This window comes from Fistularia commersonii, chromosome 12, assembly GCF_037954325.1.
Source record: "Fistularia commersonii isolate RoL2024-O1a breed Wild chromosome 12, RoL_Fcom_v1.0, whole genome shotgun sequence".
In the NCBI taxonomy this organism is placed as follows: Eukaryota; Metazoa; Chordata; class Actinopteri; order Syngnathiformes; family Fistulariidae; genus Fistularia; species Fistularia commersonii.
Genome location: NC_141295.1, coordinates 14911829 through 14935179, shown reverse-complemented (window position 1 = coordinate 14935179; position 23351 = coordinate 14911829). Strand labels below are relative to the sequence as shown.

At 40.1% G+C, this 23351-nt stretch overlaps 1 protein-coding gene across 6 annotated transcripts in view; it reads left to right on the top strand.

Annotated features, from left to right (window-relative positions):
- The first annotated feature begins 716 nt into the window (after positions 1-716).
- The window catches only part of fam13a (family with sequence similarity 13 member A), a 51003-nt gene continuing 28368 nt past the window's right edge, over positions 717-23351 (top strand). For 2 of the 6 annotated variants that reach the window (XM_086157322.1, XM_086157321.1), the window contains exons 1-8: positions 717-995; positions 5615-5810; positions 7362-7568; positions 9801-9978; positions 11549-11696; positions 15649-15726; positions 16388-16468; positions 18999-19246. In XM_086157322.1, coding sequence (XP_086013448.1) covers positions 969-995; positions 5615-5810; positions 7362-7568; positions 9801-9978; positions 11549-11696; positions 15649-15726; positions 16388-16468; positions 18999-19246 — 1163 coding nt within the window. In that variant the 5' untranslated portion in view covers positions 717-968. The remainder of the gene's footprint in view (positions 996-5614; positions 5811-7361; positions 7569-9800; positions 9979-11548; positions 11697-15648; positions 15727-16387; positions 16469-18998; positions 19247-23351) is intronic. The other 4 variants (XM_086157325.1, XM_086157323.1, XM_086157326.1 and 1 more) reach the window with 4 other exon arrangements.

Below are 23351 nucleotides of genomic sequence, written 5' to 3'. Positions count from 1 at the left end.
AAAATTGATAGCTTAGCATATAGCACCTGGTCATATATAAGAATCGGAAAAAAATGTATTTGTCCCGAGGGATATTGGGGGCCATAAAGGGTAGCAGCATCAAATTATGAACATCGATAAATAAATGGGTGAATATATACATATATATATAATATAGGTATGATAAATACTATGCAGATTTGTGCAAATTGTACCATTGGAAAGACCGGCCGAGCCTAAAAACATTCACTCTCTCATTCACAGGTCATATGGAAACACCCAACCATTTGCTCACTCATTTACACATCAATGTAGGGTCCCCAGTAAACATACTGCATGCTTTTGAATATTTTGTATTTTTTAAACACTGAATATAGTCTACAAAATGCTGAATGTGCTTGTGCGTTAAAAGCATGAAAACATTCTATGACCATCAGTCATAGAATGAAAAATATTTCTAATAGATGTATCAGTTGAAAGCAGCAAACACAGGCAGATATGATTCACACACAAAAAAAAAACCCTGTTGTTTCTTGTTATTTGTTTTTTTCTTTGGGCTGGAGTCCAATTCCCAGAGGCTTTCCATGCCCCGGTGATTCCTGCAAGCACGGTTTCTGAATTTTGGGGGGGTATTTAAACCCCCTCCCGTGTCACGTGACTTGGCATCTCCACCAATGGGAGAGCTCAGCTCGGATTTCAGGACAGGAGGAGAGAGGCGGATAAAGAGGGAGGAAGAAGAGAAACATACTTTGCCGGCACTGACAGTACTTCTGCACTAGTTTAGATTTTTACAAAAAGTGTGTGTGTGTGTTTCGGTTTTTTTTTTAAACTTAAAGACATATCTGAAGGTGGAATGTTTTTTTTTTTTTTTTGAAATGGTGAAGATTGAGGTGTTCTGCCCCGGATCGGAGTGAAGAGAGGAGGAAAGGAGGGAGGGAAGCAGCAGATTTCCCCTCATCTGCCTCGGCAGGCTCTTCTCCTGTGGAAGAATGGGGGCAGGAGCTATGACCATCTGTGTGAGTAGACACTGTAGAAGCTCTGCATTCAGTCTGTGATTAAGAGCTGAAGAATGCCTTTTTACACACACACACACACACACCCAAGTTCACTGTTGATGGTTTGTTTATGTGTGTTTGATGTACTGATATCCTGGATATTTTCCAGTGCTGTTTGAGAACCAGTGTCCCCTCTCATAAAAAAAAAACAAAAAACAAAAATAACTTTACTTTTCCGAAAAACAACTTTGCTTTTTTCACCAGCTACTGGCACAAGAAGAAATGGCCTTTACTTTTTTCAGATGACCTCATCTGTCTGGGGCCTGCCATCTTTAAACTGAGGCAATAGTGGAGAAACAACCCCGTAATGAGGATAGACCGCGAGGTTCTGTTTAGAACTGAGACATTTTTCCTTGCAGTGCTGTACGGCTGCAGAGAGATCACCCTCCTATAAACTTTGCAAACTGGAAAAAGTGACTCGGTCAGCGCAGAGAAAAACCAAAATCCTAACTTGTAGGTTTCTTTTCGGATCTCGAGAACCCCAGCTGAAGTCACTTTGGCCTGGCAGCTGTTTCTTGGGGGTTCTTTTGCGACCAGTTGCTTCAGCGGCCACCCACATACAGGGACACATTCAGGCTGGAGAAAGCGGGAGAGGACACATGCTGGGGCTTGCTGTCCCACGAGCACATTTTTAAAGGCGCAGACGTGTTTCCTCTGTACCTCCATCGAGTAGCAACTCCTCAAGAAAATCACCCGACACTTCATTCAAAGTACTCCAGAAAACTACAGGAAGGAACTGGAGAGTGTGTGAAGAGTTTCTTAACAGCCCCTTTTGACAGTAGGTTCCCCCGCTGTCAGTGTCAGAGGTTGTGGTGTGAAAACATTTTAAGGATGGGGGAAGGGAACAAAAGGTCAGGATTAGGCTAATCGCAGAAGACGACCAACAAAAGAGGGTGCTCTTGTTTTTGGCTGCTTAGATGATTCACTGATATGTGTATCACCTTTCTCTGAAGTTTTATTGTTTAATTTTAAAGCAGGAATCTGGAGTTTGGTGCGTGTTTTGCAAAAGTGTAAACACTGATACTGGAAAAATCACAGATTACTTCACAGTACTATCAGATTCAAAATCGGAGTCCGAATTTTTTTATTGATCCCTGTGGGGGAAACCGCTCTTCTTTGCAAAGGCTCTGACTCACAGAGGACGGATATGAACATTGATATAAAAAAGAAAACAAAAAATTGTTATATAAAAATAGCAATATTTGTACTTTATTTTGGGTTATCCCACTATAAGTTGATCAAAAATAAAGGTAATAATTATTAGTTAATATTATCGATAGTCTTATATATGAGTAGCATGATACTTTTAATATAGGTTGTTTCTGTGAGGAGCCTCCATGTTTTGCCAGGTGTCTGCATGGGTTTCCTCCAGGTTCCTCCCACAGTCACAAAGCAATCAGGAGGTCAGTTGGAAACTCTAATTCGTGCAGATGTGTGAATGAAAGAGTGAATCGTTGTGTCTCTGGATCGACGTTCGACTGGCCCAATGATGGCTGGGGTAGCCTCCAGTCCACCTGCAACCCTGAGTGCAGAATAATTGGTATAGCTAATAAATGAATGACTGTCAGTGTAATGTAAGAAGGGAGAAAAAAAACAACAGAAGGAAAAATAGCAGATAGTGTGAATTAGTATGCTGCATTTTAAAATTACTTTCAGAAAATGAGACGAATCAAGTGAAGTAAACTCACCTGACTGGCAGGGCCTAATGGCTATGGATAATCGGTGCTGGATGCTAAAGAATAATAATGCTTGCCGCAAGTGTAACCAAATACTGTAAAAGGAAATATCAATATTTTTCTGCCAATTAGTTCTTTTCTTTTCAGTAACACTAAAGACAGACAATACCTCACATTCATTTGTTCATTAGCATTCCAGTTTACTCTGAAGTCTGGCCCGCCGTGGTGCTGGAGCTTATCCCAGCCGTCTTGAGCGAGAGACAGGGTTCTAGTCAGTTGATCATAGGGACACTTATATAGGCATACAACCATTTACTCTGTCATTCAAAAGTCTGGGCAATTAAAGGTCTCCAATGATTCTACTTTTGGGAAAGGAAGCTGGAGATTCTGGAGGAAAAAACACGCAGACACAGGAAAAAACATGCAAATCCCACACAGAAAGGCCCCCTGTCAGAATTGATCCAGTGTCCTCTCTGTGAAGCGCTAACCACTTGTGCCACTGTGCCTCCCAATACCTCACTGCCAAGTGACGAGAACATATATAGTAGTTACTATATCTGCTTTTTGCATCTACTGCACTCATAACTGGGTGTTTTAAGTGTGTGTGTGTGTGTGTGTGTGTGTCACCCATGACTGGCTGCATATATCCTTTTCCTTCCAAGATCATTTGCATGGTGACAGCATAACATTATATGAGCTACACTAGCTTCAGGCGAGGTAATCAGCTCATCTGAGATAAACGCAGGACCACAAATAGAGACATGCAATACGAGATAAAGAAATGTAATTTAGATATACCAGGACATAAGAACACTTACAGGATTACAGGATATCAACTTGAGGTTTTAATTTTATTTTGATATTGCCCTGTTGGTGTTGAAGTAAAACTATTCCTTTTGTTATTTTCTTGAATAAAATAAAATAAAATAAAGCATACTTGCAGAAATCTCTAAATTCTACTTCAACACTTCTATTCTTTATTATTATACATTTTTAGATCTTACCCTGAAACTTTTTTCAACCTTTAAAATAAATAAATGAAAACTAATTCCCTGTATGTTTAAGCTCTATATGTACCCTCTCCTATATAAATTTCAGATAAAACAGATATGAGCTTTTGTTATTAACAGTGGATTTGTATTAGTTCTTACCTGAGCAGGTCCATATATATATATAGCTCTAAACAATATTCTAGAATTAGAAAGTTTTGCCCTTTTCATATTCTTACATCTTACACAGCCGTCTGAATTAAAGTTCAGCTTCATGACCATTTCACATTCATCAGGAAGGTGTGACGGACATATCTGATGAACCTGCCGCGGAGCCATCCATGAACGAGCAAAATTTGCATTCAAATGACTCTGAGGGGGATGTACGTCGTATTAATGCCGCCAGAGCATCTGCCACAGTAAAGATCTTGTCTCCTTAGTCCCCTCAGCACCATCTGTGAGCAGGGTTTTTAATCGGCTGACATGAGGTTGCATCCCATTTTCATTCTGTACAAACAATCGGACAAATTGGGGAAAAACTTTTAACGTCCTACAAATGTCTATTTTAGTCAGCCCCCCCTCCCTCCCGTGCATCGTTGTGCAGCTCATCGTGACCAATACCTGGCAGGGGCCTCTCATTTTACTATGTGGGTCAGTTCACCCGTACGAAAGGGTGAACTCTGAAACAAGGAGGAGTCACATGGTTTAGCTGTAGTCATGGCTACAGGAGAGACACTTGCTGAAGTGCCGGAAGTCTTTTCCTCCTTGTGCAGCTTCTGCGACCTGCTTACGGTTAGCGTGACTTAATTTCATTGCTCCTTGAGACAGAAATGATTTAATGCCAATTACACTGGCTAACTCATCCTGCCTTGTGTTATGTTTCTACTGGGATAATAACACGTTCTGTGTGTTGACATTCTGAAAGACAACATGTGGCAATGTTTGCTCAAATAAAATATTGGGCCAGATATACTGTACAGCTGGTCAATGTTTGTCCAGGCAGTGACAACACACACAATCCATGAGATGAATATACATTTCAGTTTTGTGTCTCGGCCAGAGTCCCCTCATTATTTAGAGTACGTGATCCAAGTTATGGCTTTTAAATGATCTCGGTTCAGACAAATACAAAAACAAGTCCAGTCTAAGTAATTAAGCTTAAACTGCCTGAGAGATTTTGCGAATGCAATAAAGTGTATCGACATTGTTAGCATCACTCATGCTTTTATACTTTTGTAATGGCAGGTATGACTTTGCACAATTTCTTCAAATTGCAAAAAAAAAAAAAAAAAGGGGCAAAAATGTCATTACCCTATATCCTTATATTAATTTGTTTTTGATTTATTTGAAGATCTTCCCTTGTGAACCTGCCCCAAAGTATTTATTTGAACCACTGTATTCTGACAGGCGTAGAACCAAATCCTTGTTTGTGGAGCAACCCGTAGACTTCAGGACCTTGATTGTACCGACTCAGTTCCACCTTTAAAATCACTTTTGAAAACCTGCCCTCTATAATGAAATGCAGTTGCAACTTGACATTCACCCCCCTGCGCCTGTTTGTGACTCTGTGTCTGTTCCTGCAGGTGCGCCTGTCACTGTCAGTGCGGTCTTTTAAGCCTGAGGTGTTGCATGGAGACCTGATATTTGTCGTAGCAACACATGCGCAGTCACAGCATGTGTTGCATCCTCCCTTTTTTTTCTCCCCTTTTTGTTATTAGTCTGAGGGTACGTTGTTTTGCGAGTGACAGCATGACATGGATGCCACACGCAGAATTGTCTCCTTTTTCACTGCGCTTTTGATTGAATGTGCGGCGTATAGGGAGCATCTTTAGAAACGTCTGACGTGAAGCTGGCAATGAATTCTGTCCCCATAGTGTCTTTGCCTGACTGCTATTTTCTGCTTTTCTGTCTGCAGCACAACAAGACAGCCGTGCAGGTTAAAGAAGACATGAAGAAGATAGTCCAGATTCCCATACTGAGACCAAAACTGGAAGTTGCAAAGCCCAACAAGCTGTTTGGAGCGTCCCTATTTGAGTTGCATGAGAAGGGCCTCATGGAGGACGGCGTGCCTCAGGTGGTGCGGAGGATGGTGGAGCATCTCTGCAAGCATGGTGAGTGCAATAACTTAAAATACAGCCTCTGCAAGGTATTTTATTAATCTGTACACATTTAATGTCTGTGACCATGTACAACTAGATACATCTCAGTTCTTTTAACCTAAGTAAAAATTTTCCAGTCATCACAGTATGAGATAAAAAAATGTAAATGCTATTGGCCAATTTTTGACCTATTTCTGTAGTTCTGCTTTTTGACCACTTAGTGTCAGCAAAGGCAAGCGTTGTCTTTTTCTTCAAACCCATGACCTCAATGCTGGGTTGAAAAGACTGCTTCTCCAGTTGCATTATATACTCGATATTACCGCGCCTGTATCACAAAAAACACTGATCACATAAGAAATTATCTGTAACTCGCCAATTCACTCAGGGGAAGGCTATGTTATTTCATCCGAGAAGCCTCTCGGATGAGAGTTGAAACATCTTCAAGGGAAGAAAATCTAGTCCACTAGAAGACGTTTTTGGCAAGAAAAGCAAAGAAAGTAAAGAAACCAGTTTAGACTCTCTGCAACTGATTGCAGAGGCGACACCTGTTGTATACATGTAACTTATGACTTCCCAAACTGCATGTAAAAAAGATAAATACAAAGAACAAGCAAAAATAGCACAGGGAGGTGTTGCATTTGGGTCGTGTACTGTGATTGAGACCAAGTCCCAGACGAGGCCCAAATGTGTCTGCTAAGCAGTCACAGTATCTAACTATGTTATATTTAGAATAGTTTCCCCGAGTGCGATATGTATGTAATTCTGTTCGCGGAGCTTGCATTTATTAAAACTAACACACTTCCTCAGAAATTTTCAGTTGAACTTTTTTTTCTTCTGTATTTGTTTTCCTTATTTTTTTTATCTATTTTTGTTGAACCACGTCCCCCGAAAGAAACGATATGTAGAAATGTAATGCATTTGGATGGCCGCCACAGGAACTTGGCATTAAAACATGGCCAGTGATGCGACTTGAAAACAAATACATGTTTGATACCAGAGTCAGCGTCCACTTATGTATTTGTAGATGTAAGATTGTAAGCCACAACATACTGTACATATCCCACATAGCCACCATAAACTTATTTAAAGTATACTTGAACTCGGTGTGTCGTTGCAGCGCAGGATATTGAAATCACATGTGATTTGACTTCATATTTAAGTGCAAAAACATATGTTATTTGCTCACATATTAACACATAGATCATGTTTTTTTCGTATATACTGAAGTACCACATTTCTGTGGCAAAATATCAATGGAGCGTTAGTTACAATAATAAGCCCATGGGTAGTTTGTCAATTACGATCAGGAGCTAGACAATTAAATCCAATACTACAAATATAACATTAAATGGCTATTTGATTTGTCATAAAATGTAAACATATGATATGAACATGATTTATGACTAAACTTTAAATTCTAGCAAATCACTGATAACACAGCTATTTCCCACCTTTACATTAATAAAACGATTAAAGGGGAAACAGCCTCTCTTAACTTTAGCAGGGTTTTTTTATCGTCTGTGTTAAATGTGACTGAGCTTTGCTTCTGTCTGCCTGGAACAGGCTTGCATCAGGAGGGTTTGTTTCGCGTGAACGGCAATGTCCGAACTGTAGAGACCTTGAAGCAGAGGCTGGAGAACGGGGACGATGCCGACTTCTCCGAGTCAGAAACGTGTACGGTTGCCAGCCTGCTCAAAAAGTACCTCCGGGATCTCCCCCAAGGCCTGGTTGACCCAACAGTCCAACAGGAGCTCATACACCACTACCAAGGTGAGAGGAAAATGTGTTTGTTTCCAAACAGACTTCTCTCGGTAGTACCATAAGTGCCGATTGCTGATGGGTATCTATTTCTGTGCTATCTCAATTTGATCTTCCACGATTAAGACCTACATTTTACAACCGTAATGGGCTAATTCATGGAGACAGCTTCCCGAACCCATAATGAAATATTAATATCCTCCCCAGTCAACGTCTGGATCATGACTCCAACTGGATGATCAACAAAGCTATATCTAGCCGATGACACTGTTCTAGTAGCATCTACAACTGGGAGACCGTTAAAAGACAGCTAAATTACTGTATGTGAGCGTGTGTGACTGTGTGTGTGTGTGTACGCATGCGCACTCGTGGATGTGATATCAAGAGTGGTGAACTTGTGTATTACTAGCAATAATCTGTAAGGTCATAAAAGGCAAAATAAGTAGTTTAGCTGATAAAGTGTGGCATGGACACCATAAATATCTGTGTTTTTTTTTGTTTTTTTTTATGGCTGAGGGCCAGACAGTGCATTAGGAAATTGCTCTTTTGGTAAAAGACTTGACAGTAGATGCTATATAAATCTATTTTCGTGTACTTTGGCGCCCTTGCCAGTGTTTGGCAAATCCAAAAAACATATGAAGTGTTGAATGAATGTTTTGCATCGTGAACGAGTCCCAAAAGCTGCATTTAATATACTCAGCTGCCAAGCAGTTCGTCATATGAGGAGCTGGATAAAAAAAACACTCAATTTTCTTTAATGAAAAGACACTGGGCATAACTTGAATGACTTTATAATTCAGCCATTTGAAGTGAGATCAAAATAAAGAGCATCATCAGGGGAATATGGTTTCTGGTCCCAGTAGATGGGATGTAGACAAATGTTGGGTTTGGATGGTGCTCTACTTTTAAATTGTTGAAAGATTCCCAGATCCATTGCAAAGATGATACATTTAATTTAGTCTTCATTATATTTTATTGACCTGAAAGTGTAATAAAAGGTTCTTTTAGTAATCTTTAAAATAAGCTGCCTCTTGTTCGTCTTTTCTTGAAATACCACTTTTTAGTAGCTCAGAGTTTAATAATCGGTCACTGCAGAGCAAAGGAGCTGCAGACTCTGGGTCAACAGCAGTCCCTTCTGCGAACTCCCACAAGATGTTTGTGAATGCAGCACTGATCTGTCTTTCTCAAGCTCCATCCAGAGATACATGAAGTTCTTTCCTCTAAATTTTACAAATGGAAAAATTCTTGTTGCGCAATGTCTTTATCACTCACAATTTCAGGACCGCAGAAATGTGATGGTCAAAGTAGAAGAGAAAGTTCTGAGGACTTCCTCTTCTTCCTATATTTGTTCATGTAATACACAAATGATTTCTTCCAGTTATAAACAGTAAGAGAAACTTCAGTAGATAAATGTATATTATTTTTATTCATTATTTTATTCAATGCATACATCCAAATCTCTAACCCCTCACCATATATTTAACTGCAATGCTCAATCGAACCATTTTGAGTACAATTGGTGCCTCGTGTAATAGCTTTCTATTATTTTGCCATTATATTTCTTGTTCTGTGAAAAAAAAAGAAGAGAAAACTGAAGTGTATCAAATGAGTACAGAAACAGCCTCAACAATTGAGGAAGTGTCCAAGCACTTGACCCATCTGTGCCTACATTTATACACATCACACTCTGGGCTGCAGGGGAGCATCTGTGCACACTCACTGCAGCCATAATGCCCCCTTCCACACACACACACACTCTCTCACACACACACACACAAACACACATTCTCTGTCAAATGCGCACACAAAGTCGCATACCTTCAGAGGGACACGCGCGCGCTCACAAAACTTGCGTCACTCAGTCATTCAGGATCAGTAATCATATCCGTTTAGCCAACTCTGACCCAATTATGTATTCCGCGTAATACTATCAACATTTTTGCAAGCTCTTTGCTCTAATGCTCACGTATCACACGTATTACAAGTTCCCACAACTCCCAATTGAATTATACAAAGAGAGGGTGAATGGAGCAGCCCATATCTATGGGGAACAGGATGTAAAAAATTAAGCTTTTTTCACCCAGTATATTGTATTTCTTGAAACAATCAAAGCAAAACACAAACGATTGAATTGTGCCTGCTGTGAATGCTGTTGGTCACTGGAATAACACTGGTCAGCCTTTTTTTTTTTCAGCTAAACAGGAAGACACCTTTAACCTATTGTGACATGTTGTTTGTCTTTAGAGAGTGGTGATGACAGTTCTTGGTCAGATATGAAGGAACTTCTTCAGCAGCTTCCAGACGTCCACCATAACCTGCTGCGCTACCTTTGTCATTTCCTCACCCTTGTGGAGAGAAACCACAAGGACAACCTCATGACGGCCCTCAACCTCGCCACTGTGTTCGGACCCAGTGTCTTCCAGTGAGTTCACGTTTTCACGTCCCGAAAAGTCACTTATTTTTTTTAATATGTTGAACAGTAGCACCCTCTGAAGATAAGACTTGGTAATGTGGGTCATAAAAAAATCACCCACAAAGTTTAAGAGGGTATATTAGCCCAATAAACCATAACTTGTCCTCTATGAAGGTTTTCCAGACATACGTGTCTGTCTTCAGCATTCTTATAAAGTTATTAATCCTGAGTTACACATTAAATACTTGAAAGAAGACAACTTCTCTGTATCTCTGTAATCCTTGGGGGACAGAAGGCAAACACAACAAGGGAATCTAGTGATGTTTCCTCTATTTTTGGTTGAGATGGATTCTGGACTGGGCTTTCATTTCATCAGAAAAGGGAACTTAAAAGCGTGATTGCACTGAAGCTGAAGTGTGTCATCAGTAAGGAAACAAGGCAAGGTTTCAGACCGTCCGAGTTGATTTTGTAGCTGTTTTCGATAAGTTGTGCCTGAAATCAATGATAAAAAAAACAACCTCCATGTTGTTTAAAAACACCAATCGATGTCAAAGAGTTAAAGTGGGTGTATCGGAGAATGTGGCTCCTTCTAATGGGCTTTCAACTAGTTTCTTTTCAGACATTTTGGCCAGCAGGGAGTGCCGTTGTGCACATAGTAATGCCAAAAGATTTGTTTTTTAAAAGTAATTCTTCTATCAGACAAGAAGTCGAATTGCTATTCGGTAAGAAATTGAATGAGAAGTAGCTTTAATTTCGGTGATCAGACTTTTAAGAATAAAAGGTTGCAGTATCCAGGCAAAGAGCAACAAGGCTACATATGATATGCGTGACATTGTAAGTGAATTCTCTAAATGGCGTCACCCCACAACTGCTGTACTCAGAACACCCTTCACCAAACAATGCGTTTAAAATCCTGCTCACTCACCTCTTGACCTTTAACCTGACTTTGACCTGTTCTGTTCCTTCAACGGTCTCGGTGATTCGAGTGCAGAGGCATAGGGGAGAGGCAGGGGGTTATACAGGACTTTCTCAGAGAATTAGAATATTGTGATAAAATTCTTTATCTTCGGTAATGCAATTACAAAAACAAAAATTTGATACATTCTGGATTCATTGTAAATCAACTGAAATATTGCAAGAGTTGTATTATTTTAATATTGCTGATTATGGCTTACATCTTCAGAAAACTCAAAAATCCTATCTCAAAATATTAGAGTATCATGAAAAAGTAATTTTTGCTTTTTTAATTGCATTACAGACAATAAAGAACTTTATCACAATATTCTAATTTTCTGAGACAGTCCTGTATAATTAAACCAATGAGAAGACCTACAGCCAGTGTACAATCTGGCACAGTTGCTGGGTAAAAAACTTTGTTGGCCAACACTTGAGAGGCTCCTCTCCTGAACCAGGTCACTCAACTGATGACTAATCTTTCATTCAAGCACCATTTTTTTGTTCCATTGCTGCATGATGAGAATATATTTGAATCCAAAATTAGAATCGATACTCCTTTCTTATCTCCTGTATAACGTCTTCTCATATTGATTGATTTTTTTTTTCTCTCTATTCTGACCAGCGTGGCTCCCGCTTTTGAAGCTATAGTGCACCAAAATATTTGCAATAAGATCATGGCCAAGCTGATCCAGAACTACAGCAATATCTTCGAGGGCAGCTCAGAAAAGGAAAGGTGGACGGAAGACGGGCCAACTATTATTACAGTGAAGGTTTGTATTTAGATGCTGATTTCAAAGGAGTGTTATGCGAACTTTTACTTGAATCCATTCAATAATTTTGCCTAGCATTTTTCATATGGAAACAGATACCAAGTATTTGATATTAAGTCTTCAGCATAGGCTGACTCAATGTCCCTGCAAAATAGCTTTCATGTAATTCCTCTCTGGTTTCTCAGAAACATGTCTTTTCGCTCTTGAACTGCTGCCCATGGGGAAAGTCTTGGGGTGTGTTTACATCAGCTTCCTCTGACATCAGGGCAAAAGGCCCCCATCGGGATTCTCTGTTAAATTTGGTTAATTACCGTATTTTCACAACCATAAGGCGCACCGCACTAAAAGGCCCAGTCTCAGTTATGTGTGGCATTACTGTATTTAACACACACAAAAGGTGCACCTGATTATAGGGCGAGGGTTTTATATACAATCCACGCCCATACTTCCCCCTTTAACGTTCTCATGGTGTCCTCAATACGTCCACCTTACAACAACACACACACAAGCATAAAAGTTTGTGTATTTAAAAAAAGAGCGGGAGGAAAACTGAGTTTGGTATTCACATTTTTTTTTACCGGTCAAAGTCCTCATCCTCTTTTTCTGATTTGAACAGCTGCGCTAAATCTCCATCAAACACGCCAGGTTCACTTTCTTCACTGTCAGAGTCACTTTTCGTGCTGTGCGGCTCTTCGGAAATGATGCCGGCTTTTGCGAAAGCTCGAACAACAGTGCCGGGAGACACGTTAGCCCGAGCATCTACAATCCATTCGCAAATTGTGGCGTAACTCGCCCGGGTCTCCAAGAAGACTTTTCGTACCCCATTGTGCGTATCGCTACCGTACTGGTCCCCTTCTTCTCCACAGTGTTTCTCACCGGGATGTCGAAAGTGAGCGGCACCTCATCCGTGTTGGTGATGTGGCCGGGCTGGATGTGTTTGTTGGCGATGTTTTCAGGGTTGTTAAACAACGATGTTCTGCGTAACGCACATACCCGTTCTTTTATGTACAATCAACACCCACACTTCCCCCTTTAACGTTCACATGGTGTTCTCTACTACGTCCGCCTTACAACAACACACACAGGGCGCACTGCACCATAGGGTGCGCCGCACATTTTGAAGAAAATCTAAGACTTATATGTGCGCCTTATAGTCGTGAAAATGCGGTAATGAATAACAGTTGGCCTAATCCGAAATCATTTTGCTAATTTGTCATCTCTTTCTTGCTCTTCTTATCCAATTCTCCACTCACCAGCCTTTGTTTGCTTTCTCAAACGAGAAGGAAGTGAGGGTATTGATGTGACAGGGGACGATTATATTACAATTGTACCTGATTTACAACAGCCTATTTGCATGTGAAACCTCTAATTAGACAGGGGCCGTTCCAACATCAAGAGGCAGTTCATTTTTTTCCCACAATTTGTTGCTGCTGGCAGCGGCGGAATCGCTGCCCGCTAACTGGGCCGGCCCCTGTGACATTTGCCAGACCTGCCAGATGGCCAGTCTGAGCCGGGGGTCCAGCTGGACAGTCACAGTAATGAGATCAATCATGAACACGGGGACGTCGCCAAAGAGCCAAAAGTCATTTTTCTACCTCATGTTAAAATATGTTTCTGCCTGTGTCTGTCACAGCCTCCAAGCTCTTTTTAAGCCAAATGAAGAAACTTCAATTTGTCACCTGTCCCATTTTTATTAATTCATTCATTATTGCTTATCCTGTACTCTAGGTTGTGCATGGGGGTGGGCAGTGTATCCCATCTGTCACTGGGCGAGAAGCGGGGTTCACCCTGGACCGCTCGCCAGTTGATCACAGGGCAGCCTATAGAGAAATGCAACCATTCACTCGCTCATTCACAAGTATTTGCAATCCATGGTTTTAATGAACCTCCTGCGTGTTTTTGGACTATGGGAAGAAGACGGAGAACTCATGTAGAGACTTAGAATCGGTACAGACAACTCAGGGTCACCAATGAACTTACTACAGGTTTTTGGACTGTGTGAGGAAACTGGATGTTTCTGAATTTATATTGTATTTTTTTCCTGATGTAAATTGTAGTGAAGCTAATAAGGAAATAGTTATATGATGCACAAAACCGAGGCCCGTCTGGACTGTGACCTCACTCCCTTGGAGGACTGGTGGTTTATAAATACAGATTATATAACTTGGATCTCAGTTTGATCTCAGTATTGATCTCAAATCACAGCGGGAACAGTTCCTCCACAGGTGGCTTGGGTATCTGTTTTTTGATTTATATTCACTCTGATGGCAGATGTCATTATTGATTAGCTGATTTGTGCGGTCTGCTGGTTTTGCTTGAAGCAACATGTTACAGCATCATAAGCCTCCTGATGAGAATGTAACAAAAGTGAACTCAAGCGCCACACCAAGAATCATCTTTTTAACATATATCAGTATATGTTTCATAATGCTTGATATGGTGCAAATGCATGACGCATTGAATAAATCCACGTTCGTAGAAACCAAGCTCCCCTTCTACAATGTCAAGTCTGCAATAATTTCAGGCATTTTTATTTTTAAAGGAGATCATCAATAAATCAAGAGAGAAGTAGAAGTAGTGTTTAAATTTTTTATGCATTTCCCCTCAGGGGTGTTGGGTAATGATGTCAGTCATCGCCAAAATTGATGGTCTTTGTTATTTATAAAAAAGAAGCACTGTTTGTAGCTTTGAGTCATTGCATCATTTTGGTAAGCCAAGCAGATGTTTCCACTCAGAATTTACTGCTATGGTGGTTGGGGTTATTTAGAATGTATAAATGTTCCTGCATTAGGATATTTATTTATTAAAGATCATCAAATCTAAAAATCAACCCTTTTAGCAATGTGACAATGACAAGCAGTGCAACAGACTTGTCCATGTCAAGACCAAGCTAAAAGAGACCTAGGCATTTAACCAGCATATAATTATAGATTGTAATACTTCTAGCGCAAAGATTAAATAAGATTATTGCATGAAATTACGATATAAACTGTGACTTGTAGTTTATATCAGAGTAAAAATTAGAGTAATATTTACTTTCTTGGCAGCTGCTGTGCATGTGAGTTCTCATTTATCAAACTACTTGTGTCATTAGAAAACCATGTTTGCTTTTCCTTTTTTGGAAATGCACCCTTCACAACAAAGTCTTGATTTTTGATTGATGGCTACGTTATTAGTAGGAAACGTGACATGTGTCACCCGATGCCGCGGCGGGGACGAGGTAATGAACACAGCTTCTGTCTCCTCCAGTGTGCTCGACCTTTCACCTCTACAGTCAGGGTATCTTGTGTTAAACATTATCAACGGAGTATATTATGTTACGCTTTGCTGAAAAGCAGGAGAGATTTTTTATTATAGCGTTTGAGATAAGAGTAGCTTTACCCAACAAGAATCCATAATAGATTTGCCTTAGAATTTGTGTTAATATTTCAGGTTTGCAGTTTTGTTAATGCGTCTAGAGGCACTGTCACATGAGACCCCCACTGACCTATGGGAAACCCCTCAGTCAGAATAGGATCATCTTCCACATAAACATGCACCTATACAACCACACGAGCAACAAGCACATGCACAAATGCATGCTTACTGTGCTGTGCATCCCACGCCCCCCCCCCCCCCCCCCCCTTGCATTCTGACCTTCTTGTTAATAACATTTAACACAGCACACATGACCGTGCTGCTGTTCCCTCTCATAAAAACGCCGATGAGTAAGACGTGTTTATGTGAGTGCGTGCGATGCAGAATCTGATTGGAAAGCTCTCTGATTCTCTTCTGGACACTGTTGTTAAGCAAAAACTTAAAGGTAAAGTTCAGAGTTTTACCTCTGTTAGTACTCAGATTAAAATAAAAAAAAATTGTAGGGAATACATGAGGCTACATTCATGCTTTTTCACATTCTTCTGTGTAAATGTGAGTAATAGGATCATCTTGTATGTCTTCTTCCTGGTCCCAGGGGGCACACGTGGTAAACACAAGTGAATTACCCGGCCACATCAGTGCAAATACACCAACACCAGTTCCCAGGATGAAGGTGCGGGCTTTGCTTGTAGGCGAAGTGCACGTGTGTGTGTGTGTGTGTGTGTGTGTGTGTGTGTGTGTGTGTCTGTCCGTTTGTGTGCATGCATGCACGCGCATCTTTTGTTTACGTGTTGATTCGCCATCGTCTCCCTGGGATCTGCAGTATGCAGTTTATGCGTGACAATAAAGACCTGCTTGAACCCTTCAAATTCCCTTACATAGTCCTTTTAAGACCCACCATGTGATGTGTGTGACGTGATTAACATAGCATGGGTATGTTTTGGAAAAGCTGTTTTCTGAAACCAAAGCCATTTCTGTGTGCGTTTGTGAGTTTCTCTAAGCTAAAGATGTTATCAGTGTCAGCTGACTTGTTTATGCTGCCTGGAATGGCAGGTCATTCGGTGTAAATAGTCAATGACCTTCTTAATTGTAGGCTACTATTGTCAGTTTCTTAAGGTACTGAATTCTTTGTAGGTGACAGCATTTTTATCATATTTGCTAATATTAAGACATCAGTAAGCTGACTGAACTGAACAACATTTAGATTTATCAGGATTATCTATTAGAAAAATTTCTGATTAAATCCTTAGCATTGTTTTACGCCTTTACGTTTCTTTCTAGAGTTGCATGAATGTCACACACGGTGTAAATCTCATCTCCATTTTTCCTCAAAGGTTGGACAAAAACCACCACCAGATGACGAAGAGCTTCGAAACAGCTCTTCACCTCAACATCCAAGGCAGAGGAAAGGGAAGGTACAGGAAATAACTTACTTTCCTGATGATGAATTGTTTGTTTATGGGCCGGGCATAATGGTCTACTCCAGTGTATTTCTCACCCTTTCCAATAAATACCTCCCACTGTTTATCAGCTGTAACGCCTGGCCTCTGATTAAGCTTATGGTCATCTCTCAGACAACCTCTGCTGTGTATGATCTCCCTGCTCGATCACATGAGGTGATCTGACAAAGGCAATCTGCTGCAGGAAATAACAACATGCTTATTTGCGGTGGAGGAGAAACGTGGTCTGCATAGAATGCTCTTTCAACCGTTGGTTGAATGAATTGCACCAGGAATTATATACGGCTTTATCAATGACTTCATTTGAGCTAGATTATGAAACATTACTTGTTTATGTCCAGCAGATATATTTTTTTTGTTATTTACATTGAAAAATGAAACATGAAACTGACAGCAACATGCTTGGGATAACTGAAAATTGAACTCTGTACTCATTTGATCTATTGATTTATGAATATCGATTCATCATTATCTACATGGCGTAGTGAACACTGTTTATTTTATGTGGCCTCAGTTTGCCAGCAAAGGGCAGATAAGCATTCAGCAGTTTTCAAGGACAATTTTTAACCCAAGATGACAAGCCATAAAGCGTTCATATCTGCTCTACTGTAGAGATAAAATAAATGCAGACTGATGGCTGACTCATAGAAGGGCAAGAACTTCCGCTGTGGCAGAATGTGTACTTCTTTTAGAACTCAAGTAAACATATTCTACTCTTAGCAGACCAGCTATGTGGAGATTGCGGATGTTTTAAATTCTTGCTGTCATCCAACTACTAGTGATACCTGAGGCAAACGCTGAATAACACTGAAAATGGAAAGGGTCTCCACTGCAGAGACTCACACATGCAGTCGCATACGAGATCATAACATTTGAACGGGGAAAACCCGCGCCATTTCTGACGTGTCGGAATTTACGACGCAACTTCCAATACAAAGCATGCCTTTAAGGTGGAATATGTGTTTTTTTCTGTGCGCTAACATTTTATGTTCACTCACGAATCTCTGGATTCCAAAAGTCCAAATGGTAAATGAGCAGGGATGGATTTTAAATTAGTCATTATTCGGTCCGTGTCACCTTGAGGTGGGACCTTCTGTCGATAATAAATGTTTTATTCCCAGAACTCCACGAAAAAACGTGGCTCTGTGTGCGGAAAAAAAAAAAAAAGGTTGGATCAGATTACATCGATAGAGCCAAAAAAATGCGGTCAGTAAATAGAGATCAGCAAACATACAATAGATATAGCTTATTTTGAGGTCACCTTCAGCTACTCTTTTAGTTTATTATATTACTGAGGGGAAGACCGAAAGATTCTGAACTGTCAGTTCTGTTTAACTCACAGTATTTTAGATTGAGAACCATATTGTTGGCTTCCTTTTGCCACAAGAGGTAAAAATACTGATAAATTCACAATGTAGAGCCCTGGTTAGTGAGTCCTATTTCTGATCAGTCAATGTTAACCGTTCGGCACCTGATTCTTTATTGAGTAATAAGTGTAAGGTCAAACGAAGGATTTTAATGCCATTAGAGTAAATTTTACTGAAGTCAAATGTCATGGCACTCTGTTCAATCTGGTCTGTTAAACAAGCTTGTTTTTTTTTTTATTGTGATGTAATATCCTCAAAAAAACAAAAAAAAAATCTGCTCCCTTTTATTGTAAAGGAAAATTTAACTAAAGATCAATTGCAAAGCCCGGAGGCAAAATCCATAGCAGGTCTTGCTAAAGGAGATTGCGGCGCTAATTACATCCCTAAAGATTCATCCAGAGACCGTGTCCAAATGGAGTCAGTGCCATAGATTTCAGAACAACCCATTAAGTTAAAATCCAAATGGAAATGTCCTCCTGGTAATAGGTATAAAGAAAAAAAAGGGGGGCTTTTAACTCAACAGAGAAACATTTATCAGGACCCAAACCTTTTTTTGTCCAGCACTGAGCCTTTCGACCAGTATCGATACTTCATCTACTGGCGTCAGACCCATTTTATCCTCGCCCAGTCACCCAGCTATTTTTCTGCATTCTAGACAAGCTTGCATTAGACAACTCAGTACACAGGAATATATTTTTTTTCTAGATCTTTAACCCTGTTAAAAATGCAGGAAAATACCTTAAGAAATGTGGCCGTGATTAGGTTAAGGTTCTTCTCTTACACCACAGCCGGTGGTTCATGCAGCTTACAACCACTCAAGGTGAGCACGGTAAGATAAACATCACTTAAACCTTCCAGGTTTACATGCCAACCCCTTCTAGCATTCTCTGGCTTTGTCCTACTTCACCAGAGCTTCAGATGCATTTTTTATAGCAAGTGTGTGTTTTGGTGTTTCCGTGCATGTGTGTGTGTGCTTATGTGGTTTGCATTTGTACTTTGTATTTGGTTGATGGGGCAGAAATGGTCCTTGCACTCATGTATCATTTACCTTGCATGCATTCTCATGTTTCCCGTCGCGAGGCTAACCTGCTGTCGGGGTATCTCCCTTTCCCGAACAGGTGAGGAAAGGGAGGAGTGACGGTGCGACTGAAGTTATCCCTCATCCATGCCGCTCAACTGGTTCACCCAAGGACAGGCCTTTCACCATACCCATAGTTTTGCCTCTAACGTCTGAGATTAGGAGCCCCAGCCCTGAGGCGATGGAGACGACTCCCAGTCCTTCTGCTCACAGACAGAGCCCGCAAAGTGTGTGGTATCCCAACCAACTCGATGTCAGCCTCTCGGAAAGCACTGAGGCCCTCAGCAGGTCCGTATGTCCGATTTAAGAATCTTAGCAAGATTTAGCACCTATATAAACATCATTTTTGTGGATATTGTCTTACTAAGTATAATGATGAAAGCTGGATCAATGGCCGTCATTGTCTCAGATACTAAAACGCACATTTATAGTCTACAGTTCCTGTTGTATGACAGGAAATTAGTTTGAATGCGTAACGTAAATAAATGACTAAACATTATACGTAGGTCTGAAATAAATAATTATGATACAGTTAGATAAGAAGCAAATAATCAGCATGAAAAAACACGGCACTGAATGAGTTGTGACCTTATCTAGTGTTTTATGGCCTGTTGATTTAAAATCAAAGGTCATATGATTCCAAAGGAGATGCCAACTTGGCTTATGTGCAAAATAACATACATGACAGCGTTGCATTTTATATATGTTATTTATTTATTCATTTTATTTTTATTTGTTTATTTTTGTTACAAGGATGGGTAAAAAGTTAAAACACAGAGTCACTGTATGAACACAATGGACGCAAAGGACGACAAGCAAAAAGAGAAAAGGGCTAGAATAATTAATTATAGGAAGAACAACATAACTAACTTTCTATAGTGGGTATCAGGGGAGAGTCAGCCACAGTAAATAGGTTATGAACACTGTTTGTATAGGTGATATGCCATGAGCTAGGGCGTGAAGAACCAGGGTGAATATCCAACAGCGGTCAGAGATCCAAAGCTCTGCGCGGTGCACCTTCGGCATGCAAAGAAGCCTATTATAAGAAGTCGAAACTTGAACCACCTCGTTTCGAGTGTCGTCGATCCGTGAATAGCAAGGCTACAGCTGTGTCTGTTGTTAGGTGTCTTGCCGCTTTGACTGCAGACATGTGTCCACTTTCAGATGGACGGCTCTATGTCCAGGTGTGGAGACGCCCGCGATGCGATTAGATCGGTTTTCTCACACCAAATGGTTCACAGTCTGGCTTTTTGTGTCTGCATTCTTTCAACTGTGTGACTGAAACTCTATCGCTTAACATATCATAGGAATACCTCATAAACTGGTGACTTCTGTTTGATCAAAACAGGAATGATTATTAAGAATACCCTTAAAATGGCGTCTAGCATCGCTGGAGATTTTGTTTCTCCACAGAAAACTCCTATTTGTCTTTAAATTCCCACTCAGGAGAAAATCGTGTATTTCTTGACTTGCTTTAACAGCAGGGAAGTGAGATCTGACTTGGAAAACTCACTTGAGGCACAGTTTAAGACGCATTTTAAGACTAAATGGAGAGCGAATACGGAACATCTGGATTAACTGGCGTTAACCTCTGTCACGATCACACCTACGTGTTAAACTGTTGGAACCTCCACTCGTTTTCAATTCTGTTAACTGACTGTGAGCCATATGTGCCGCTTCTAGTGACAAACAAGAACTTACAATATGGAGCAAAGTGATAAATATCATATGTGTGATGTGAAGCAGTAAGATGAGAAGTGATGACACTGGTTTGGCGTTGACTAAAAGTTGGCGAGAGCATCGGTGACCTTTTCGATGACATTAATGAGAGTTTAAATCCATGTCACTAGATACACTGACAAGTGACATAAAAATTTAGGATGACACCTATCGGTGTTTGCTCACTCCCAGATCGTGAAATTATAATTATTTTACTTCATTTAATAGGGAGCCTACAAATCTGTATGAACCGTACTTCTATCAAGGAATTGTTTTAATTTTGTAATAGGAAAGAATATTTCATATTCATCTGCTGTATATGTACATACATGCGTGTTTATATATATATATAAACTTACATATACATATTTTTTTCACATTTACACACGCATATATATATATATATATGGTTTTTTTTTTTTTTCACATCTACACACGCATATATATATATGCGTGTGTAGATGTGAAAAATCTATGATCTTTGCTTTAAAATGTATATATTTTTTATCTTTATCCCCAAAGAAATTGATCGCTTTTTATTGCTTGGGTGAAAATTGATTCACAGCCCCCCGGCATACCTGTAGCTCTTCCTGGAACAGATGTTCCCGCCTGTTCAAAGCAACAGCTTGACTTCCAGTGGGTTAACAGCTTTCCTCACCCAGTCGGGGTGTCTGTAAATTGTCCGTTGGACCGACACCCCATCCAGGAATCCCCCCTGTCAGATCGTATTGGGTTACCGATGTACAGACAGAATGACAGGGATACTGACCGATGTGCGTCAGCAATCGTTGCTGACATGCTGATATTTACTAACATGCACCTGCACAAGGCCAAACTCTCGGTAACTTGAAGAGAGTGTAGCGGATACTTACTACCATAGATCATAAAATTCAAAATTGAGTCACTGGCTGAATGTATTTGGGAGTAAAACGAAGGCATGGTTTACAGGTTGCACAATCGCATAGTCATTTTGACTAATTTTATGATCTTTTTTCCATGAGGGGATTTTAAACATTTTGCAACAGTGGCATAAGTGCTCAAACTTAACTTGACACTACTTGAAAGACCAATTTGAAATAAAAGTGCAATTTCAAATTCCCCTTTCTTTGGGATTCATGGTTTCATAGAAAATTTCAACGGAAGCCAAGGTTGCGAGTTCTCATTTGTGACAGACTTAGACTTTTTTTTTTTTTTTTTTAATGATACATCATTTGAAGTAAACCTTTATTTTTCAAGCATCCATTTTCCGATCTCGTATAGGTTATCAGATCTTGGTGGACAACAGTACGAGACCCACCGTGACCAATTCAAATGGGAAAGCTGCATAATGTTGTGCCCCTCTTTATCAAATAAATGCCATAGTAGTCTCACCTTAACCTGAAATATGACACTGACCTCATTCATCGCACAGACCGCTTGAGCCAATATAGCACTGCCATGTGAACTTATTAGGCTCTCAGCATCGCGTAGTTGCACATAGGGGACGCATACTGGTTTTGTGTGCAGTTACCATGGTTCAGTGAATCTTGTGATGTAACCACTGGATTTCTTAGAAGCCCATTGGTGATAGGTGGGAGTGAGGAACGTTGTGGTGTGGTGTGAGTGTAAGCAGTAACGGCATTGTTGGCAGCTTGTCAGAAAGTGTCATCTATCAGCCCAAGTGTCTGACAGCACATACCTCCTGGCTGAGGGGCCGATTAGACCAGTTTGGAGCTCTATTATATATGTGCCTCGTAATTGTATTGAAGCTTATTATTAACTGTATTGAAGGCTGCCATATTGTTGCTAATATTTCCGTTTCAACACTGACTCAAGATGTGTTTGTTTAGCTTCTTAGAGATTCACCCAAAACAATATCATACACCTGTGTGTGTGAGGGACAACTTTGGGTTCTTTTTGTTTTGTTTTCTTTTTTTGTCAGTTATACCCAATTGTAAAAGATTTAAAGTTAAATGATCAAACTGTCAAAATAATGTTTTCCATGCAAAAGTAATCTTGGCTCATTTTCAGCACAAGTCAGTGCTTTGCAGCCCTGATGCAAATGTGGAGACAGAATTGACCAGGGAATATTTCGGACCCCTGACCACCATGCAGTATTGCGGTATTCTCGGAATTTTCAGTAGCTGTCTACCAGCTGATGGTTAGGGGGTCTTTAGTGCACAGAAGATTGGTGAGGTGGTTAGACTTTATCTGTGGTGCATTTAATCCTGTTAAATCAGCAACTAAAATTAAATATATATGTATATAATTTCAACATATTTTTCATATATTTTTTTGTTTCATAATTATAATATATAATAAAACTGTACATTTTATTTTTGTTAAATGTTAAATTTTCTACCCTAACTTGTAAAGTAGTGGATCAAAACATTCCTGGCACATGAACAAAGTGTGTGTGTGTACAAATAATGATACTGATTAATAACCTACATCATCCTGTTTGACATCATCAATGTGTGATTAGTTTACATTTAAAATAGTCAATACAGAAAGGAAATTAAACAGGACAACACTTCACTGATTTATAGGTGCAAGCTGAAGAGGGAGTGGTATTGTTATTCGAGTACCAGCGTCCGCTTAGATAAACTAGCTTTGTCTACAGTGTTTTAAAATGTCGAAAAATTGGAGCGTATCCAGATTGACCAACTTGTCTTGGGTAGTTTTCCGCTCGGCC